The sequence below is a fragment of the Biomphalaria glabrata genome, chromosome 4 (assembly GCF_947242115.1).
Source record: "Biomphalaria glabrata chromosome 4, xgBioGlab47.1, whole genome shotgun sequence".
Classification (NCBI taxonomy): Eukaryota; Metazoa; Mollusca; class Gastropoda; family Planorbidae; genus Biomphalaria; species Biomphalaria glabrata.
Window position 1 is genome coordinate 10326928 of NC_074714.1, and position 18445 is coordinate 10345372.

The window sequence follows — 18445 nt, forward strand, 5'->3', positions numbered from 1 at the left end:
GGTCTTTTTTTTTTTTTTCTTTTTTAAAAAGATATAAATGATTGGTAATGTTAAAGAGACATTTGTGTAATCTGAGAAAAAGAAAAGTGATAAGCTTGCAACCATCCATTGACTTAGATTATAGAGATCAAACTATTGAGCCTTGTTAATTGGTTAAATCTTTTTATTAGTAAAATAGCAAAAATTTAACAACATATATTAATTTCTTTAATTTAAATTATCAAAAATTCATTCTCTGCTCCATCAACATTTGATTACATCTAATTAAATTATCAACATTCATTCTCTCCTTCATCATTTACATCTTGCAGAATACTGTCCTACTAAATATTTCATCACATTTTTACAGATTTTTTTATTTTTTTTTTGGATCTTGATATTTATTTTAATTCTATTCCTCATCTAATGGTGCACATATTTACTGCTGACGTCTGATCATATGCTCACTGAAATTTTAATGCTTTGATAACAAAACTAAAGCACACAGTAGCTCCGTAGAGTTTAGCAAAACTAAATGCTCTCACATCACAACTGCTGCACATAGTTGTTCATACAGTTTGGCACATGCTTTCTGCTTTTACATCACATTTGTAGTTGACAGTTCTTCAAATGACATGATTACAATTCATCATTGTTAAAAAGATCATCAAAGTCATCTGAAATAAATGTGCAAAAACAAATATTGCGATCCTTATTAACAAGTTTCTTTTTTTTAAAATAATATTCAACTAAATTGTCAGGTGTTTAAAGTTGGTGGAAATGCCTAGCATGATAACATCACACTAATTGAAAAAAAAAAAAAAAGCATTGACTGAAACAGACTTTTACTTTGTTTAAAGGGCTTACAAATAATTATATAGACATAAAATAAAACTTTGAATCTATTAGTTACTGATGATAATAGGAAAGAAATCAAATGAGAGCCTGTTAACCCATGATTGTCTGTTGGTAATTCATCAACTTAGATGAATGATTGGACACAGCATGAATTTCTAAACTTAACAGCTAGAGAATGATTCAGTAGCTGCCAACAGTTTTATTAGGAGATGATGTTAAAGTTATGCAAGGGAAAAGTAGCAGATTAGGAAAAAATTACTGTTTAAAATCTGGATTTGAATAAATCTATATTATAATCCCCGTAAGTCTTTTTAAACATTGAATGTTTGAAGGCTCATAAACTGTGGTGATGCATCAGTGTGTTAGCAAAGTGGCAGGAACTAGAACAATTACTTAGTTACACTGTGACTAAGCTATTAAGGAAAAGTGCTGTACAACTGGGATTTGTGGCTGAGTAACATATTTGCCTTAAATTTAAAAAAAATTAAATTATGGCTTTTATATAGCGCTACTTTTATGCATATAGCATGCTCAGAGCGCTTTGGTCCAATCTCAGTTGTGGACCAGTGGGTGGGGGGAAGGGGTATCTAGGAGAAGGTTTTTCCGTGCTGCTTTCAGGCGCTCAGTAAAAACAACTCTGCCCAAGTCTGCACTAAGCCTCTTGACCACGCTTCCCATGCTTCCCTTGGCTCAAGTTTGAATCCTGAGTTCTGTTTGCTGAGCACCTGAAGGCAGCAAGGAAACCTCTACCTTCCTCCACATGTCTACAAATAATTGGACCATAGCACTACGAGCATGAAAGATATGCTATACAAAAGCAATTGAAATTGAATATTGTATGAGCTCATGCTTTTTGAATGTCTTAAAATGTAGGTCTGAAATGTTCACAAAAATGACTCTGTGTAACAGTATTAAAACAGCTTTAGCATTTGTTTGGGACAGTTTTATTACTAGTCCTACAAGTATTTCCACATTTTAATTTTCTACACATTAATGTTTGTAGTGCCAAGTACAAAACGTGTGATATTAATAACCAAGATATGGCTGGTAAAATAATTTCAATTACCCCTTTTTTTTTTTAAATAAATTCTAGAACATAGTAGTGATTTACAAACTTGTATTTAGTTTCCTTAATAGTAAAGACTGGGCTCTTTGTGTTTTATGAAAACAAATGATTTGAAGCTCATGAAAGAAGAGAAGAGTGACAGAGACATTATTGAAGAGTCAAAAGAGAGGATAATAAAGTTACAACTATAATACTTTGCATTTGTTTATAATGAAAGCACATATGTCGTCTATTTCACTTACAATTAATATTGCCATTTAAAGCAGAATAAATTTTAAACAAACTTAATTGTATTGTCATCACTTTTACTGCTATAGTTAAACTGAACGTTTAATGTCTTAGTAAAGCCTTGTCAGCCTATTGGAGGATCTTGAACCAACTTTATACCATCTGGTTTTCACTAGTCAAGTTTTTTATCATGCCCTCTGTTCCTGGTCATTAAACTATTAAGAAGGGAAAGATAGCCGTTCAATGCATTTAATACATTAGCTTTAAAAAAAATTGTATTTATAGTAAACTAAGGAGATGAGAAAAATGTGTTATCTATAATACTGTAAACCCAGAGACAATGAAATATTTTTTTTTTACCTGAATGATGTTGATTAGGCTTCAGCGCCGAGGATTTGATTTTTCGTAAAGTTCCTAATACATTATTAGTTGTCACAGTTTGTATGAATTTATTCCTCTCTTTATTTGGGAAGGAAAGAAAACTCTTGAGTCGCTCCTGAACCTATAAATAAAAATTAGTGTGATTATGGTGCTCAAGATGGCTAATCATTTTTGGACTTTGAACATAGAAAACAAACAGATATACATACTATATCCCAGCATTCATCTGAAAATGGTAAAACACTAGGAAGCACAGATTTTGGTTGAAGAAAACTAATCAAATCTCGTATTTCTCTGTGGAAGACAAAAGCATAATAGCTCTTCAAATGCTAATTAAAGAAATATTCTAATAAAAATCTTTTTTTATAAAGGATTATAGAATTAATATCAATAGAAATAATTTGAAAGAGACCAACTAATGCATATTTCTCAAAAGCATATTTATTTAGCTCAAAAATAAAAAAACAAGAATGATGGTCAATATTGCAACTTCCTTTTGAAAAAGACATAATTAGGCTATGAGTATTTCCTTACAGATGTTTTGTATTTTGCAGATCTATTTTTTTAATTAAAAAAAAAAAAACATAAAGCTGTAAATCTCAATGTAACACTGAGAAAAAATTATGTACAGAAATTCAAAGAGTTGGAATCAAAATCAATACAGATTATAATTGTAGAAAGCTGGAAAGCACAGGAGTACTTTCTCTTTCATATATTAGTAGTTTTTTAGGCTTTTGTATCTGGCTTTCGTGGGACATTCTTACAAAAATTAATGTAGGCCTAAATATATAAAAAAAAATATTTTTTTAAAATGAAAATTAACAGAATATCAGATTTAAACAATAATAAAGCTTTTTAGGTCTACAACTAGATTCATAGCTACTTTCTACACACACTCACCATATTTTTCATTTTGTGACTACCATTCTACTATGTTCAACTAAAATAAATCATTTCATAGGAATGATAGATATAATAAATATTATTATTTGTAGATCTATTTTTTTTTTTACAAATAATTGTAAATAGGGTCTTTCCAAAAAATATTTACAATAATTGAAACATATAGATCCTAGGCTGAATAGTTGATCTTTTTACACTTTAAAAAATGGGTTTTGCTCAACTATTTCTCTATTTTTAATGATTTAATGTAAAATCTTTAGATCACAGACCTATAATAAACAAGCTATCTAGAGTTGTTGAGTTGGAATCTAGAAAAGAGCTAGACTAGCTAGACTTAGAATATCTGGTCTAGATATAACTCAGAGCCTTAAAATATAATACAATATATACAAATAAAAATAATGAAATAGGGTTTATTGGCTTCAAATGTATTCATACAATTTTTATTTGAGTCTAGTATATATTCGCTAGATCTATGGCCTTCTGTTGGGAGCAGCACAGTATGTGAGCCGCACCTACGGAGAGATATGATATCTATATTCGACTAATTTACTTTCATAACTTCAATTAAGAAATTAATATAAATTGTGACTGACATATATATTTTATATTTATTTACTTTAATTTTATTTGAGCACTTGCCTGTATGAAGAGTGCATGGTGTAACAGATTCTATTCAGGCCTTTAGGATTGACTGCTGTGACACCAACATGTCCTTGACTAGTTGAAGATTTCTTCTGAGCCGTGAACCACATTGTCGAAGGTTTTATGTTTAAAACTTGATACTGTTTGCTATCATGAGCTGTAGGGGAGCATGGTAATGTACTTCTGGACAATTTCTGGGTCTTAGAAACAATGTCAATGGTAAATACATTTAAATGCCACATTTTTATTATTTTGACTATTTTTAAAAACATGTATAAAAAAGTTGCTAAGAATATTACAATTTATATATTACATTATATAAGCCAATCTAAATTTTCTATCACTTATTGCAGTTTCAAGGCCTAACACAGCATCTCAAACATTATCATTTTGTTATTGGTGAGTATTTACTGTAAATAGCTATTTTTGGGATAATTTTTTAATGTTAAAATAAATATTTTTGACGTTTTTTTTTTTTACATTTTGCGATTTGTTTACCCAAAATTCATTAAATTATCCATTATTGTACATGCATGTGATAAGCACTTTAGGGGCAGTGCTGCCAAAATCAGCAAAAATACTGCAATGAATATTTTACACAAGTCTGCAATAATTAAACTGAAAAGTAACAAGGAATCAATGTTTCTAAATTTTGTCTCTTCTAAAAGAATTTACGTAACCTTAATTTTTTGGAGGGTATTAAAATCAATTTTACAGTATATATCCTATAATGAATTAACTGATTCACAGAATGTTATCATGTCAGAAATAGTGTGAAAAAAAATGGTTCTAGTGTTGTCGTTGTGCTTTTGCTTGATTTATAATGCTTTAACTATGACATTTTTCTATTACTTAAATACAACTTTTTATCATGATATTTCAAAAACAATACATAATCAGGTACTCCTTTTTTTTATCTTGTACCAAGAAACCATTTCCAAGAAGCCTAATGTAAAATTATGCTTTTTTTTTCCCCATAACACTGAGGACAGATAATTGGGGAGTGGAGTGGCTGAGTGGCATCCCCTAGCTACTTAGAAAAACAGCTAAAGTTCAAATTGAAACTTGAGCTGAGTTATATTTGATAAGCAACTGATGACAGCATGGAAACTTCATCCCCCCCCCCCTCCCCCCAAAAAAAAAGAGATGGGACCATGGGGCACTGAGCCCTGCTCTGTGATGAAAGATGTGCTATACAAAACTTGTTGTTTTTTTTTTAAATCATGCTATCAGTCTCAATCCTCTGCTCACCACTTCACTATTCAAGCCATGCACCCATCTTTCCTTTTGTCTCCTTTTTTTCACCTGGCACTGTATCCCTTAGGATTGTCTACAAAAAGCCAATAGATTATCATCATGTCCAAACATACAAAATAATATGGCCAACAACAATGTAAGCCTGGCATTTACCACCAGATGTCTTTTTTTTTTTTGAGCTATATGCATTACATTTCAACTTCTTACAATTTTTTTACAAGTTTGCTTACTGTTTTGAGCTTTAAGTTGAACTAATGATATAACTAAACATCTCATTTTCCTAACTTCCAATATTACTTTATGGACTATCATCACACATTTCAATTGTTTTATATTAAGATATACTGCTCTTTGTCACCTTTAAAGAAATAAATAATTCATAATTCAATAATGCCTTAAGAAATCAAATAGTAGCAGACTTACATAAAATTTACAAGCATGTATTCTAGACAGTAAAGGATCAGAAGTAAAGTATCCAGCTAAATCTGGAATCTGATCATAAATGTCAACTTTCCAGTCCGGGACATGTACCTATATAAATATATAAGAAGATCAGAAACATTTTGTTACTGGGGGTGATGAAAAACAGAAATCAGTGCTTAGTATTTGTGTACCACGCAGCAAGATGTTTTCATCTGCTTTGCAATGGATTTAAGCTTTTGTTTTAAAGATAACCTAGAATCTTTGGGTTTGTTCTATCTAAAGAATATTTAGTGATGAAAGTAGAAATTGAAATACAATTAGGTAAAGAGCCTACTTTTGTATCCAGCTGCTGTGCAAGTTTCTTGAACAAATATTCATAACCATATTTGGCAGGACAGATGATGACAACAACATGTGATGATGAAAGACTCAACCAGTCTGAGACTATTGGTATTGTCAAATCTACACATTCTGAGCGACTTGGAATGTTGTAAGCTTCAGCTATACAGAATGTTGTATCAACATAGACTGAATCTATTTTCTTTAAACTGTTAGAAGAAAACAAATATTGAAAAGCTACAATTAAATTATATTAAATGAACACAAAAAAATTGTATTTGATTAGGCAGTTTCTCATTCAACAATTTTAAAATAAATGGCTTAAATTAGCATTTATATGATTTACTTAAAAGAAAATGTTTTAGAAAAACTAAACAAAAAAAACAAAAAAACAGTAGCGCAATGAAAAATGTCACGCCTGAATATGAAGGGCATGCATAAACACTTTTTGTTTCTACAAACACTTGCACTTATAAAATTTTTTTTTCAATAACAGGTTGTAACTTCATAAATTTTTTGTGTTCTTCCTAATTGGCATTGATTGAATTATCAGAGTCAGAATTTTTATGAATGAGAACATAAGAGAAACTATTAGTATTTGTATATTTATAAATGATGGCCATCAATCAAAGCTTCAGATAGACTGTTTTAGAAAAAACAACTTAAACAGCTTTTTTTTCTTAGGTTGCATTCCTTTAATAAAAATGACAAATTTGATTATACTAGTAAATTATTTTTTTTTGTTAAATGCACGTAAACATATTTTTAAAAATATAAATTTGTCACTGTCAGTGTTAGGTATGGAATCAAATTTTTTTTTTGTTATGAAGCTTATAGTGCTTAAACAGACAACTTTACACCTGAAACTACAAATCTTTTGCAACACGAGACTTACATTTTGAGATGTTCAATATTTTGTTTTTTCTAATTCTGAAATATTTACAAAAAGTTGTTAGTGTAAATAATTTATTTACACTTTACAATTTATTTTTTTTTGACTATAAGAAAGAGACCATCAAAATAGCAATTTATTTATATTTCATTTGTTATGATGCTTTTAAATATGGTTGAATATAAACACAACAAAAATATACTTAGATTTATAACCCAGAAAAACAGCAAAAAGAGACCTAAAATGGACCTTTAGCAGACAATATGCTTTATCTTTATCAGATTGAACAAATATAGTGTTTTGCATCTAAGTGAGGCAACTCAACAAGGTAGCAATGTTTAAGATGAATGATGTTTATTACAGGTGATAAAAGATGTGAGACAATAACATTCAACATAAAGGTCAGTCTTGTTTATCAGGTCTTCTAGCTCTAGCCTACAGGGATCACTGTTGCGATCTCTGTGTTCACTACTATATGGTTCACAGTCTCTGTCATTCTTTAACTTTCTCAAGAGCGGTCTCCTTTACAAACCAACAGAAATGTCTTCCACTTGCAGGAATAACCCTTCCACAGTTTCTCAGACAACTTTCTAACCAAACAAGCCACCCGTAGAGCCTACACTGCTTCTCATCTTGCTGGCCTGTCCCTTGATGATGATCCCTTCTACAGCTCTATGCGGATCTAACTAAGCTCTGGTTCTGTTTCTCCATTCACTTAGGCATGAATCAACTGTCCCTTCTCACTCATCTCAACAAACTGTCTATCATCAAAGTTGAACAGTGCACTAGTGCGCACCATAAACGTTGGCACAGGAGCAGAGTTATAACAATATAAATTGTAAATTTAAATGACGCTACTCATTAAAGGGAGTCAGGAATGATAAAGGAAGTGTCGATGATTCTTAAGACAATAAGCACAAAAAGCAGGTGTCAGACCTTGGGTTTGATACACAGTTGATAGACCAATGCAAACTATATCTGTCATTGAGTTCACCAGTTCCTCCTTTCAGTCTACATTTCAGGTAGTCCTGCTATATGGCAACAACAACATAACTTCCCTGTATTGCCAAATAGCAAAAGCTTCTCATTATAAAAATTGCCATAGAGAACATAGAGAACTATAAAATCAACATAAGATACTGACATTTTACAAAAAGAATTAGAGGAATTACAGAAATGGGAATCAAATTGGAACATAAAAACTACTTTATTTTATTCATGGTAAACCAGTTACACAAACTAAAAATTCAAAATATCTAGGTGTTATAATAAATGAAAAGTTATCATAGTCTACTCATATTGATGAACCAATTCAAAATTAAAGGTACAGCCTTAGTCAGCACTTTGTAAAGAGAGGTGGAAGGACAGCGAGTCTAAGATTGTTTCAACCAGCAAGCCAGACAAAAATAAGACAGTAAACACCCAGGCAGACATCATGTGGTGATATTTTCTACCAAATTGGCTCCTCCAATTAAAGCTTCATTGCCATAAGAGGAAGTGCTCCTTGACATGAGTCACAGTAGTTCTAGCATTGGAGATGGCCAATAAGAAATTTTGCTATTAAAAAAATAACATTACAGTATTTTGTATTATTTTGTCGCTGTTTCAAATAATGAATGTTTTAATAATCTTACCTTTTTTCAGACTGGAATGCCAAAACTTTGGATGCTTGCCCCACTTCCCAACAGAAATCACCAGTATACAATGCTGTACCGTCCTTGCCCTCAAACAAAAACCTATAAATGAGTTATTTTCAAGCATTTAAAAATGAATGGTTATAAAAATATTCCATATTCATGCATATTTTTGTGAGGTTATTTCTCTGTATTTCTGTATTTTAAAATTATTATTGTACTTAAGTATTTTAAATTTAGGTAACAATTTGACCAATAAAAAGAAAACAAGTTTTTAAATGTTTCTTTAGTTATTGTTTACTCTTGATAACTAGCAATTTTAGTAGAATGTCTTTTTTTGTCATTTTTTGGTTATATTTCAGAAAAAAAAAAAGTTATCAAATTAAAACTAGTTTTATTGACTGGCCTTACTTAAAAGTATTGATTTCCTTGGGCTCGTTAAATGTTAAATCAAAATGAATTAATTCTATAAAATCTTAATACCTTGAAATCAATAATATTGTTCTGTTTCTCGCTTGTTTCTGATGGCTATTTTATTCAAGTTGTGTAATTAACTGCTTTATCTTTTGAACTAAATAATTATTAAATACAGTAACAAAGGTTATTATTGCCGGAAGAGGTAATAGATATAAGCACTCTATAAAATGATTTCAAATTCCCCGATCCCAAACGGTATTAGCGCTTGCTGTTCCTTTAAATACATCAGCAGAATGGAGGGGGGAATTGCTGACTTCTGATCATAGCTAATGCTCAGGCATTCAGAAATGAGATGATCCATAGACACTTTACAACAAAGGAAGCTATAGACTGTAAAATTATCTCCTAGAATTACTAGTTGTACAACTACTGAACTGAACTTAACAATTTAACTCTCTGCTTGTATAGGTTTTACAATAGCTTCTCGAGAAAAACCTAGTAACACCCTAGAAACACCACATGCCTATGACTAGTTTGTTAAAGTGGTTCACTTGGGGATGCTGTGCATTCACCACAGCACTTTCTTAAATGTTCACTCACTCATTATGCTTGATTGACACTGGCTTCAGCCACATATGTTGGCCAGTCACAAACAACCAAACCTACTGGTGCTGTCAATTCATTTATAACAATATCATTAATAATAAAAATACCAGTAACAAGGAATGGCCTGAAGAGTTTTGCTAAAATTGTTATATAACAAATTTCAATATCCATTTAGTTTTTATTATGGCTCCTAGCATTCAAATTATGTACTTCAGATTTCATATAATTACAGATAAAAGTAAAGTACCCTTTTCAGACTTTGCGATCTATACACAGATGAAGTAAATGTCATCTGTTCCTATGCCTGACAGTTAATTATGTACTTCTTATACTTAATAGATTGTTATAACTAAAGAAACTTACATAACAGATCCTGGACAATGACCTGCAGGTATCAATGTTACATTTACGTAGTATTCCTTTTGAAAAAAAAAAATACATATACATAATAGAGGAGTTGGAATCAAATCTAATCTATACTAATGCTATTAATTGATGGAAAAATTAAATATGCAGTCTAATGGATAAAACTAACACTTACCTCTGAATGATTAGTACTTGGTACTTTTACTAGATTAGCCAAACCAATTTCTAGAATTTGCTTTAATAGAAAATGAATTTGAAATTTAAAATTCATAGTCAAAGAAAATTATTTCAAGATAAAATTTACTGTAAAATTTATTTAATCCATTTGAAACAAAAACTAAATCCTTAATTTCAATTTTATATAAATTTAAAATAAAAGTTATGTATGCATTCCCAAATCTTTTTCATTTTTTTTTTTAAATATAGTACGACAAAATGAAAACCATTACTATTTACCATATATTTTTCTAAAGGCCTACATTCTTCATCAGCAAGTAGTAATATCTTTGTCACTTTTGAGCAATATAAATAAACATCTTTGCTGTGTAATAAAAATGTAACGTAAAGTATGTGTTATGTGCTTGATGCAGAAGAATTATGCATTTTATGCTGAAAATATAGGACCTGATATAATAAAATAAAAATTTATGGTAACTTGGCTATGTTAGCACTCTAGAAAGCCCACAAGGTCATCTTAATCTGCCACTGCCTGCAAGAAGAAGCATACAATAAAAAACATTCTGTTACCTCTACAAGCATAGCAAGACTTAATCCTGTGTACCCCCTGGGGAGGTAAAAATTGACAAGAACAGACCTAACCTAATTTCTTTTGCCCTAATCAGCTCCTTGTTGAATTTTTAAAATTTTAATTGCTTAGCACATGTTCCCATATCCCTAAACATTGGCTGAGAAAATGTGAAATTCCTAACACTTCCAGTGGTTTGCAGAATGAGATGCCAGAAGAAAGATTTTTTTAAAGTTTGAAGAAACCAAATATTCAGTTAACTTAGGCCCAATCTATGAGTGTAGCAACTGTGGCAGGCTTTTTAAATCTGCCCTGTCATCCCAGTGTAAATAAAAAAAAATAAAACTGCTCTCAAAATCACTGACAATGATTACTATACTTAATGCTATTTAATAGTTTTTACATTTTTTCTACACTAGTTAAAGCAATACATTTACTTAAATATAAAATTATTTTTAAAATTATTAACTTGAATCTTACTATTAGTATTATTACAAATACAGTACCCTTTCAGACCTTGTGATCTATAGAGCAGATGTAAAGGTCATCTGTTTCTATGGCCAATGGCTGATAAGGGTGTCATGTGGCCAGAATAATGACCAACCACTTTTAATTTCCCCAACTAAAGTCATGTATCCATTAAAGTTGGATGAACTTGGTTCGTAAGCCAAGCACTATATCACTCAGCCACCACAATCCCTATTAGAAATACAACTGTGTCAATAATTTTTATAAGTAATGTGACTAATAAATTTACCTTGACTGAAGATGCTTTAAGAATGGTATACTCTTTAAGCCTACCATGTGATCTGTGAAGTTAAAATTATGAGAAAAAAATAAATATAATCTATATTTTTAATGTTTGTGTAGATGAACATTACTAACAACAATTAACGATTGAGCAATTTCTTTTAGATCTACACCAGTATGTCATCATCTATTTTTCTTTTGTCTTTCAACCACTTAGCTTATAAAGTACTGAGTGTGTAACCTAGCTTTAAACCTTATTTACACACAAGAATGGTAACTATAATGTGACATCATTCACTATTACTAAGGAGAAGGGAAAAAATTCCTTACTTTGTTTTACAAGATTCGGATGTTCCTTCAGATTTGAAATTATTACATCCAAGCTAAATAGCCAACAGGATGACAGGGGATGGTGGATGTCAAGTAAAGTAACCATTTTATACCTTGCAAAATTGGTACAAACAATGCTAGCAGAAAGTTTTACATGGGAAAACATGGTGCAGGCACATGTGATGAAAATGGGAACATTTTCACTAATTTCTGCACATTCAATGATAGAGTGATTCACTGGAGGAACCATCTTTCCAAACAAAACAACCTGGACATCTCTAGTAAAACAAAATCAAATTGACCATTTTTCAGTCTCTTGGAAATGAAGAAGAAGCCTACTTGATTTCAGAGTGAGACCCTCTGATTGACTTCTTTCAATGGCAACTGCAAGGATCAAGCTCAAATCCTTCAAAGATCCTTCAGACAGAACACACTACAACATTCAGTATTTCAAGTGGGAAAATAAGAAGGAAGGTTAAAAGCAGATTTGAATCACATGCTGGACTAGTGACAGATGAAACTCTGGAGCAACATTACCTTGCTCTCCAAGAGATATGGAAAAACACATGCAGAGGTCCTAGGGAATCAAATTAAAGAACACTTAGAATGGTTGTCAGCAGAGACACTGGCCGAAATTTTAAAATAGAAGGAGCTGAAAGAGAAGATCAACCAATTACAGTTACCTAAGAAGGTGAAATTACCACCAAGTGCAACAAATGTCAACACTCAGTAAGGTTTTACTATGGTAATACTTCAACAACTGAAAGTCCAAAGATTTAGACCAGAACAGGCTTGTTTCTGGCAGGACAAAATCACATACTGACAATAATAATAATATAATAATAATAATAATAAGGCTTGTCTTTGAGTCAGAAGATTAATGAGCAATGCAGTATTTCTCATGGCTATGTAGTGAAATATTTGTGCAGTGAGTGTTACGTGTAACCAATTGTACAGTATTGGCTGTAATTTATTGGACATTAAACTGTTACGTTACTTTGGAGTTGTCAAGTTCTTTGAGTTGGTAGTGCAGTTTATAGAGAGTGAGATTTGTTACAATATGTATCCAGAGGTGGCCTTAGTAGTGCGCGGTGCCCTAGGCGAATGTAATATGCGGGGCCCTGAGCCATAAGGTAAGACTATATATATCATACCAAGTCACGCTAACGGGATTTCCGCTTCTAACGCTGAAGGCCTTATTTTTGTTACAAAACATATTACCTTACATAAGTACTGTACTATTGGCCTTTTTACTACATACACTCGAAGAGTTCTCCATTTTAACTTCTGGATCAATGCTATGTAAAAGACGTGTTCTTTGTGACAAACATCAAGCGTGCAGTCAAGGATGAGGGTCTTTAAAATCATTTTGAATTCTATATCCGGGATACTAATTGTGAGCCTCAGTGTTCTTAATTCACCATAGATGTTCTTGCATCATGTTGCATGGTTGGGTTGAATTTGTCAAGTATCTTAACCAAGCCTAAAAAAATGACAGTTGTTTGGCGCATAAAGTTTCTCTGTTGTTCCACAAAATGCGATGTTTTTTTTTTGTTTTTGTTTTTTTGGCAAGGTACGTAACGATCGCTAGAATTCTTGCTAAGATTGCGTGCCAATGCAGTTCTTCTTTTCTAATTTGTTCTAGCATCAAGTCATCCATTGCACTACCATTGGAGATTCTCAGAGCTTAATAACCCAACAACGCTGATACATACTTATAAGTATGTATGGCTGCATGGCCGTGTGGTATGCGCACTAAACTGTTGTTCGGTCATCTCGTTGGTTGCAGACTATTGTAACTCTAACCCTAACAGATGGTCCCGGGTTTATACCTTGCCCACTGCCATCCTCTGTCGTCCTGTGGGAGATTTAGACTAGGAAGTAAATTATCTTCAACACGGAAGGAACATACGAAACATTTAAAACATTTTATAAACATTTTTTAATGTGATTTGCCGAAACCTCTTGCTGATGAATATTATTATCAAGATGTTTCCAGTCAAAGCAGCTTTCATTTGCTAATAGGCCTCCAGTAGCTATCATGCCAAACAACTGACTAGGAAAAAAAATACTGCCTTTAGTCTTTGGTATAAGAACTAAGTGTACAGTGGTACATTGACTTTCTCAGAGCCAACTTTCTAATGAAAAAAAAACATCTGCAATTTTTTCTTGTTTTTTTTTACATTGAAACACTGGTTTTCACATGGCCACCCAAAGTATATGCACACTAGCCTATTGGAGAAAAAATGAATACATCATCGTCAAACTTTCTGGATGCTGATTGGCCGAAATAACTATATGAGCTAGGCCACAGTACCAAACACACCTTTGTCCCTTTTTTTCTATAGTGGACTAAAGTAACAGTACATTTCTTTTACACGTACCAATTCTTTTTATATATGTAATGTGACTTAACAGTACTGTATGATTCTTTATTTACGAAATAAATAATTTTGATTGGTAGCTTTCAGCTACGTACTTTTTTTTTATGCCAAAGTGAACTGTTAAACAGTAATAGCAGATGAGAATGTACAGTTCATAAGATGCTGTCTTTACTGAAACTGAACAGTATTTCAAAACCAAAAATGTCATGTTAAGAGCTTACATGGTAATTGGTATCATATAGACTCTAGATGGCAGGAAATATTGAGCAACAAATCTTAGTATATGAGAACTGGTCTGGTTTTCAAACCTGACGGTGACAAGGGAATCTCCTATCATGGGGCCTTCCTTAAGCGCAGTTGCCCCACTTGCCACCCCCTTAGGCTGCTACTGTATGTATCCCAAGACAAAGACATTAAAAGTGAAAATGGAGCTCATTAGGATCACCAAACTGACTAAAAGGATGAATACTCAAAAGATCAAGATAAGGATTGTATGAAGATGCTTACCTGAATGGCAGTGTGATAAAAAGAATGCTGAACATTGTAGATTCTTACCATCAAATCTGTCTATAGCGATATTTTTATATTCGTTTAGCTGGCCGCAAAACGAACTCATTTTACATAGATTTCTAGAGTCTAGATGTAGACTTACTCTTTTCTAGAGTTCTAATGTAGATCTAACCTCTCAATCTATAATAATATTAATATTGATATGATAAGACTATCGTCTATACTATAACTAGATGATAGATCTATAGATATAATAATAGACTTAGAAATAAGAGAGTCTAGATTCTAGATAGATCTAGAATAGATTATTGAAATTCTAGCCAGTCAGACTAGACCCTGGCTAGGGGAATAATTTCTAGATTAGATCTAAGAGATGTAGTCTATACTATATATATTAAAAATAATATAATATTATACTAAAATAAAATAGTATACTGAGAGTGAGATCTAGACTCTAGAAGATCTATTCTATATAATAGTATATATATTAGTATATATACCTATATAGATCTAGATCTATATTTATATATATAAGCATTTTGTATAGAGTCTAGATTTATAGATGACATCTAATCTAATGATCTAGATCTATCAATCTATCTATTCTATCTTGTAAACTCTTACTAACTTAGTATCTATAGACTCTAAGGCTCTAAGTCTAAGGTATAATTATTTAATTCTAAAAATGATAATCTAGAGTAGGTAAGACTAGAGTCTATTATAGACTCTATGTTTATAATAAATAGATTACTAGAAGTTATAGATCTAGAATATATAGACTTAACAATTTAGATCTGTTTCTAGAAGATCTAGAGATAGATCTACTCTAGATCAAGACCAGATGCCAGATTAGAAATCTAGAATAGATCCAGATGCTATACAAGTTTAGAAACAAAAATGCGATATCTTTGAACAAAAATTTCGAAATTAATTTGATATAATATTAGGCTATCACTGACCCATAAAACACTCTATATATACACTATTCGGCATCTTCTTTTCAGTTGTACTCACCAGCGCATTCAAATCCCTGGAAGATGGAATATATATCTATATCCACAGTAGATCCGATGGAAAGCTATTTAATCTGGCACGCCTTAAAGCCAAAACGAAGAGACGGCGTATCTTGATTAGAGAACTGCTGTTCGCAGACGATGCCGCACTAATATCTCATTCACAAGAAGGATTACAGAGGCTTGTGAATGCACTGGCAGCTGCTTGTCAAGATTTTGGCCTCACAATTAGCCTCTCCAAGACTGAAATCATGGCACAAGATGTTGCAGAAATACCAGTGATACACATTGGAAATCACACACTTACAGTGGTGCAGGAATTTACATACTTGGGAACAACAATAGCCAGCAACCTAAACTTAGACACTGAGTTGACCAAAAGAATAGGGAAGGCTTCTGCAGCAATGGCAAAACTCTCTAAGCGTGTGTGGGAAAATACCAAATTGATCACGGCAACAAAAATCCTTGTCTACAATGCCTGCATTCTTAGCACACTTCTCTATGGCAGTGAGAGCTGGGCAACTTACATGCGTCAAGAGCACAGATTAAATAGCTTCCACCTACGCTCCTGCGACGCATACTGTGCATCTCCTGGAGGGATCGTGTCACCAACCAGGAAGTTTTGACACGGGCCAACATACACAGCATCTATGCTCTCCTTCAACAGAGAAGACTACGCTGGCTCGGTCATGTCACTCGCATGCCAGATGGAAGAATCCCTAAAGACATCCTGTACGCTGAGCTAGCAGAGGGAGCCAGACCCAAGGGCCGCCCAAGACTAACTTACAGAGATGTCTGCAAGCGAGACATGAGAGCCATGGGCATCGACCAAAGTATGTGGAAAGATATAGCCCAAGACCGGACAGCATGGAGACAGAGTGTACGTGCTGGTACGAACTTTGCTGAATGCAAAAGAAATGAAGCTGCATCGGTCAAGAGAAAGAAAAAGAAAGCTGCCCTGTCAGTGAGCCCTAGGACAGATGAATATAAATGCTCGAACTATGGCAAACTCTGCCGATCCAGAATTGGCTTGATCAGCCACTCCAGATTCTGCCCCGTCTCAAGACGTAACCAAAGCCAGTGACTCATCTGGGCGCATCCATTGTCTTACGAGACAGAATGAGCCATATATATACCGATTTTGCCAAAGTAGGCTAATAGGTTACATAAAAAAATAATAAGACCATCTAATCTAGACCTAGAAATTTAGATTATATCGAAAAGCATTTCATACATACAATTGTATTTTCTATTCCTGCAACCCTCGGAGGCTTCACAAAACACAACCTAATGAAATACTAAGAGAAACACACATAAAGACACATATACGTGCTTTTTCTTACCTTAGTCACACTTAGTGCCATTAATTAAAGCATGAAAGGGTTTGCCTGAGATAGCCAAAAAAGGATAAGATAAAATTATTAAGACAACTTCAGATGTTTTCCATAATGCACCCACAAAACATATATATATTTTAGCCCCTTCACTTCACCTATCCTTTAGTCTGTTGGGCCATATGAACTTTTTCCCATTCCTTTTGGTCTTTCGTCTTGGATAAAATTTCTTTCATTCCCTTAAAATTCTTATCATTTTCTCTGCCTGCCTCTTCTTTTTCCTAGTACTGTTTTTTTTTTAACAGTATGGTATTTAAATTGTCTTGCTGATGTGCAGCGAAAGATCAGCAATTATTTCTCTCAATAATGGTAGGCTAAGTACTATGAATAATGCTTTGTTCCCCTGTATATTTTACTTGAATTTTAATGTTTGCATACAGTTCAATAACCCATATGAATTTTCTTTATATTGTTGGTGAAATGGAGGGTTTATAATAACCGCACTATCGATTATTTGGACAGACCCCCCTTCTAAAAAAATATGGATAATCTATAGATATAAGTTCTAATATATTTTAAGTTCAAGTTAATTGTTGTTATAAAATGTTTTCTTGGTGTGTACCAGATTTCTATTATGGTAAACCCTTCTAAACAAGGCAAACGACAGGGAGGAATGTTATGACGGTCGACAAATCTTGCTTGGTGCCGCAACGGTCCAACAGACTAAGGGATAGGTTAAAATAGAGAGAGAGAGAGTGTCCATTCATATGCCAATTATTATTGGGACCAAAATTTGATGGGTTCTGTCACAAGCTGTTTTGAAGAACTGTATACCAAATCACATGACATGCCAGTTTGGAGTTGCATCTATTTGAACACATTGAAAAAAAAAACAGTGTTGAATATATTTTCTTGATTTTAATGCTTTCAAACTCAATTCAATAAAAAAAATGATCCAAAGATGAACAGACAATGAAATATGTCAGATGTACAATAGAATCATAACTTGACTGATATATAAAATTATTATTATTGAATAAATAAATCACAGTGAAGATACTGACAATCAATAATTATCCATCACAGAACACTAAATAATAACTTGGAGCAACAACCTGAAACAACCCATATAGCTAGCTCCATGGGCCTAATATAGTAAGGTACAATAAATAAAAAAAAGACTTTTCTGAATTGTTTACATCATTGTTAGTCTTTTCTTAAATGTCTTTCTTGACCTTCGATCTTTTCTAAATAATTTTAGATTACTTTTGTGTACTTCGATAATTATTCTAGTTTTTTTTTTAGATGATTCAGTCTAGCAGTAAATTTTTTTTCCTTTTACAAGCACACACAAAATAACGAACCCAATAAGATGGTCAGTCCTC

General features: G+C 32.6%; 1 protein-coding gene across 4 annotated transcripts; it reads right to left on the bottom strand.

Moving 5' to 3' along the window:
* Positions 1 to 350: 350 nt before the first annotated feature.
* Positions 351 to 16555, bottom strand: LOC106056546 (protein artemis-like). Of its 4 annotated transcripts, none has more exons than XM_056026741.1 (13): positions 15499 to 16552; positions 14711 to 14839; positions 11497 to 11548; positions 10451 to 10535; positions 10170 to 10229; positions 9992 to 10047; positions 8606 to 8707; positions 6075 to 6288; positions 5741 to 5848; positions 4058 to 4260; positions 2722 to 2806; positions 2492 to 2633; positions 351 to 656 (listed from the first exon to the last, which is right to left on the bottom strand). In XM_056026741.1, exons 2-13 carry the CDS (start codon positions 14817 to 14819, stop codon positions 619 to 621), a joined length of 1254 nt encoding a protein of 417 aa, XP_055882716.1. In that variant the 5' UTR covers positions 14820 to 14839; positions 15499 to 16552; the 3' UTR covers positions 351 to 618. The 4 variants fall into 4 exon arrangements, with proteins under 4 accessions (XP_055882716.1, XP_013068786.2, XP_013068788.2 ...); XM_013213332.2 differs by having other exon boundaries at positions 14711 to 14893; XM_056026742.1 differs by lacking the exon at positions 351 to 656 and adding an exon at positions 1854 to 2346 and having other exon boundaries at positions 14711 to 14893; positions 15499 to 16555.
* Between the last annotated feature and the right edge of the window lie 1890 nt (positions 16556 to 18445).

Bases quoted from the DNA above. Each gene is read 5' to 3' on its own strand.
- LOC106056546 (XM_056026741.1), bottom strand. From the start codon at position 14,819: ATGAGTTCGTTTTGCGGCCAGCTAAACGAATATAAAAATATCGCTATA. The intron at 11,549-14,710 runs GTAAGCATCTTC...TTAACTTCACAG, and splicing joins TTTATCACACTGCCATTCAG to ATCACATGGTAGGCTTAAAG. The intron at 10,230-10,450 runs GTAAATAGTAAT...TTTCTATTAAAG, and splicing joins GGCCTTTAGAAAAATATATG to CAAATTCTAGAAATTGGTTT.